Source organism: Solanum pennellii, chromosome 12 (genome assembly GCF_001406875.1).
Source record: "Solanum pennellii chromosome 12, SPENNV200".
Classification (NCBI taxonomy): domain Eukaryota; kingdom Viridiplantae; phylum Streptophyta; class Magnoliopsida; order Solanales; family Solanaceae; genus Solanum; species Solanum pennellii.
The window spans coordinates 64304237-64308628 of NC_028648.1; the positions used below are offsets into that span (position 1 = coordinate 64304237).

Consider the following 4392-nt stretch of genomic DNA (forward strand, 5'->3'; position numbering starts at 1 on the left):
AATGACCAAAAAATTAAAAAAATGAATAATATGGTCTAGATGTTATATTACTTAGAAAATAATTATAGATATTAGAGACTTAATTAATAATATTATTTAAATAACTAAATAATAATATTATTTAAATAACTTCAACTTACATATTTAAAGTGACAATTTCTCTTAAAGATAAAACTAAAAATTATTTGCATTAGAAAATAATTACAAATGATAAAGATTAAATGAATAACATAATAGAAATGATATTATAATAATCAAAAAGTAAAATAAAGAGGTGAATTTGGAGAATTGTTATTCACCTCTCTATAAATGGATGATAGAGAGAACAATATAGAGCGTGGTAGAAAAGCTCATTCTCTATTCTATTTTACTCTCTAATATAAGAAAATAGAGAGTAAAATAGAGGTAGGTTGAAAATGGTCTTAATGAGAATTATTGGTGACAACAATTGAGAAAATACAAGACATATGTTTACTTTGTTTGGTATTTTCCATATGAAATCAAATCGGAAGTTTATCATTTCGATTGGATTCTACATAGATAAGGCTTGGGATAAACAAAAGAGTCGGCCTGAATTCCATCCCCCAAAAGAAAACAAAAGTACAGCAATCATAATACTAAAGGTTGCTATGTTTTCTCAGTGGGGAAGAGCAGCAGACTGCATATTTCCTTGTTTGTATACATCATCTCAACTACATTCTGCAGCTTTTAAAGCACTCAAAGTCATGTCCCGTGCTACTTGTATCTCTGGAAAGAAAGAAAGAAAGAAAGAAAGAAAGAAAGAAAGAAAGAAAGAAAGAAAATCTGGTACAAACTAACATAGCATCTGTTTCAGTTTCCCTATAGCAAGGAAGAGAACACAAACTCTCTTTGGATTGGCCATCAAAGACACCACACTTGAGACTAGAAACTCCATAACTAATGTAAAATGACCGATGATAATGAAAAGACAAAGTAGCTAAAAGAGGGTAAAAGGTGGATCTGGAGTTTTCCTACGCATCCAAAGCATCTCTCATGTCTTCAGGTCATCAGACATGGCTGAAGGTATACAATGCATTGCAAGGATATCAGACGTTGCCGCTTTTGCATTTGTAGTCTGCAGTACAACAATCTAAAGAAAACAACAGCATCACCTTGAGAAGTCCAGAAGGATAAAGAAACGAAAGGAGAATACAAAAGATCAGTTAGAGAGAGAACCTGATTATAATCAAGATCAAACTTCATGTACTCTTCTTTACAGGCCTCCACCATCTTAGCCAAGCTCTTCAGATTTTTTACCGGCTTGCCGTTGAAAGCAATAACCTAGAGTATATAGGATCCAATGTCAAAACATTCAGATGGACGTGAATAAGATAACAATGGCATCTTGCTAATTTCTAAACTACTGTGATCAGCTCTGTTCCAAAATACTTTCTTCTCACCTGAGTGTTTACCAGTTCTTCATAACCAATATTGATGTCAGCCACAAGCACCTAATAAGAAGTGCATAAGGCAGATCAGAAAGAAACAATAGATATAACGGCTAGTAAGCTAACAGAGAGCTAGCCTGACCTGAGAAACCACAACCAGTTGTTCATCAATTGACTGTGCCATTGCGTGTAAAAGTTTGTCCAACAACTTAACCGGAGCATCAAATTCATAGTCTTTTCCATACTAAATATAAAGGAACAAAGAGTGTACCAAGATATGTAAGCCCTTTGAGTGATGGACAAGAGGTAATAAATAAAATATTAAGTAATTAAGTTGATCACAAACCTCGGAACGTAAATATGGAACAGAAACAGCAGAGAAGACAAAACCACCAACAATGTAGTAAGAAGGAGGTTTTCCCTTGATATGAGCTGGAATCAATCGTTTATGTGCATTAAGCTTTATTTTGAATTCTAGAGTTTTAGATTTACGGAGAACTTTCACTTGAGCATCATCTCCAGTATATTTTTGAGAAACGAGATAGCTGAAACCAATACGCTCTCCATGCCTGAACGGTACTGAAAATAAGAAAAACAAAAATCAGGAATCTATAATTTTGAAAAGAACAACAAATAAGTTCAGAAATTTACTGATTGAGAGTCTCCTGTTTGCATCACAGGAAGTCATTTATATCTGTGAGTCAAATTTATTCAGTCTCTCAGGTGTACAAGGGATTGAGTTCGTGGCTGGGCCAAATATAGGATTCATTTTTGCTTCCACAAGAAAAACATACAAAAGAACCATTCCTCATATAGTCCGGAAAAGTCAAAATACATATACCAGATTCATACATCCATTATTCCTACCCAACCATCCCTCTTGGACGCTTAGATGATTCTTTATATGCATATCTACGCAGATTTCCCAACCAACCGAGGGGGTGCTTCTGAACCCTAGTGTGAGGAGGACTCTTAATTGGAGGATCTTGCAATACGCCAATATCTAACGCATTTATCATCACGAAAGCAAGCAACACAAAGAACAGTTTTGTATTTTCATTTTCCCACTTTCCCATCCCCCAACGACTTATTTGTTTTCTCTGAATGGCTAAATAAATTCATTAACTGAATAGAAGAGAGAATTTGAAGAAATATGAAAGGTATTACAACTATCAATTGTGAACAATGAAATGCTTACTATAATAACAATTCTATCAAGATAAACAGACATACATGGAATGCGGTCTTCTGCATGTATAAATGAATTGCTTGAGAAAGTAGATCTAATACACTATTGAGCAATGTGTACAATACTAAATTCCACTATAAGTTAAACAGCTATCAAAATGAATATCTTCACAGGAAAGTTGGATATGTTTAACTACTAAACAATAATATCTAACTTAAAAATAAACAGATCATATGGAAGAAAAGAAAAAACTAAGCACGCCAACTAAGAGTAAAGGACAAAGCTCGAAACATATTCTAGAGTTCAATGGATAAGATGTCTAGTAAATAAATACTAACCTTCCTTCAACTTTTATGTTACATCTTTTTTTCCTTTTGTTTAAAAAGGACGAACCTTTTTCTTCCTTCAAACCTTTTCTAATTGCCAGCTACCTAAATCCTAAGTTGGTCGGACTCGGTGCAGGATCCAATACGGGTGCGGATCTAGAGGTCGGATTGTTCATTAACGTTTAAGATTTGGGGATATGAATCCATGTAATGGACACGGGTGTCAGGTGTGGGGATTCGCCTAGAAAATAATTAAAATATCAAAAAACAGAGTTATAAAACCTAAATTATGAGATATTATGTGAAGAACTTGAGGAGAATCCTGGAAGGAGATGAAAGGAAACGGAGTGACATAGAAATTTCTATACAAAAGGTATTCCATTTTCTTCAATTTCACCTTAACTTGTATATTTGATTATATAAATTATTAAAACTGTCTAGACTTTCCTCATCGATTTGGTCAAAGTACCCAAAATTGGTTGACCAAATCGGACACGGATCCCACACCCATGTCGTGTTCACACGGGTGCAAGCACCAAAAGTGAAGAGTCTAAGCAACTTAACCTAAATCACGTCGATCTGCACAATTTCTCAGCAATTTTTTTATGTTGGGGATATATTATATGAAATTAAACAGAATTTCATATTTCCTTTTCAGATAAGCATTTGAAGATAGTACACTCAAGAAAAGCAGACAACAAAAGGGATAGTGAAATATTGATGCTTCATGACTTAAATATGCTTTCTTGCTCTTGAGCAAAAAAATACACTCAATTCTAAGCACGTAAATCAAGTATGAAAACCCTAATACCAACTTGTAGGTTTGCAATCATAATTGGGTACTCAGTCTAGCACTTGCACTAGTGGGACCCCTACCTGAACATGCTACTTGAACTACTCTACACTTATCTGGTATTGTTTCCTTTGGGATATAAAGCATAATCTTAAGATCACCAATTTAGTAGTAGTAGTCTATAAGACCAGACAAACAGAACTGGCAAGCAGGAGGAGCCTTCAAACTAGGTAACATATCACATACGGTCTTTCATACTCCATTTTATTTTACATGGCGTTAATCAACTGACACAGAGTTCAAGACAAAAAGACATAGGTATGACATAGCTAAACATGTACAACAAACCCAAATGCTCCTAATATTGTGGTCATAAACATGTCATCTCATAACTATAAAGAGTGTCGTTAAGGGCAAATGGAAATTTTATTACTTCCCCCGTCCCAATTTATGTGATGTCACTTGACTTGGTACGGAGTTTAAGAAATATGAAAAAGACTTTGCAATGGTACTACCCCTTAAAATAAATTGAGGCAGAGGGAGTTTTAAATAGTTTTCAAATATAAAAAGTGACAATCTTTTGGAAGGTTGTTCATACTCCCTCCATTTTATTTAAAGTTTTATCCTTCATTGATCATCTCTTTCACATTCCCTTTTTCCTCTTTTTTTTTTTTT

General features: G+C 34.2%; 1 protein-coding gene across 1 annotated transcript in view; it reads right to left on the reverse strand.

The window, feature by feature from the left end:
* Positions 1-470: 470 nt before the first annotated feature.
* Positions 471-4392, reverse strand: part of LOC107007660 (protease Do-like 9) — a 6464-nt gene continuing 2542 nt past the window's right edge. Inside the window, exons 5-9 of the mRNA XM_015206359.2 lie at positions 1756-1988; positions 1552-1653; positions 1422-1472; positions 1198-1302; positions 471-1111 (exon numbers count right to left, since the gene is read on the reverse strand). Coding sequence (XP_015061845.1) covers positions 1013-1111; positions 1198-1302; positions 1422-1472; positions 1552-1653; positions 1756-1988 — 590 coding nt within the window. The 3' untranslated portion in view covers positions 471-1012. The remainder of the gene's footprint in view (positions 1112-1197; positions 1303-1421; positions 1473-1551; positions 1654-1755; positions 1989-4392) is intronic.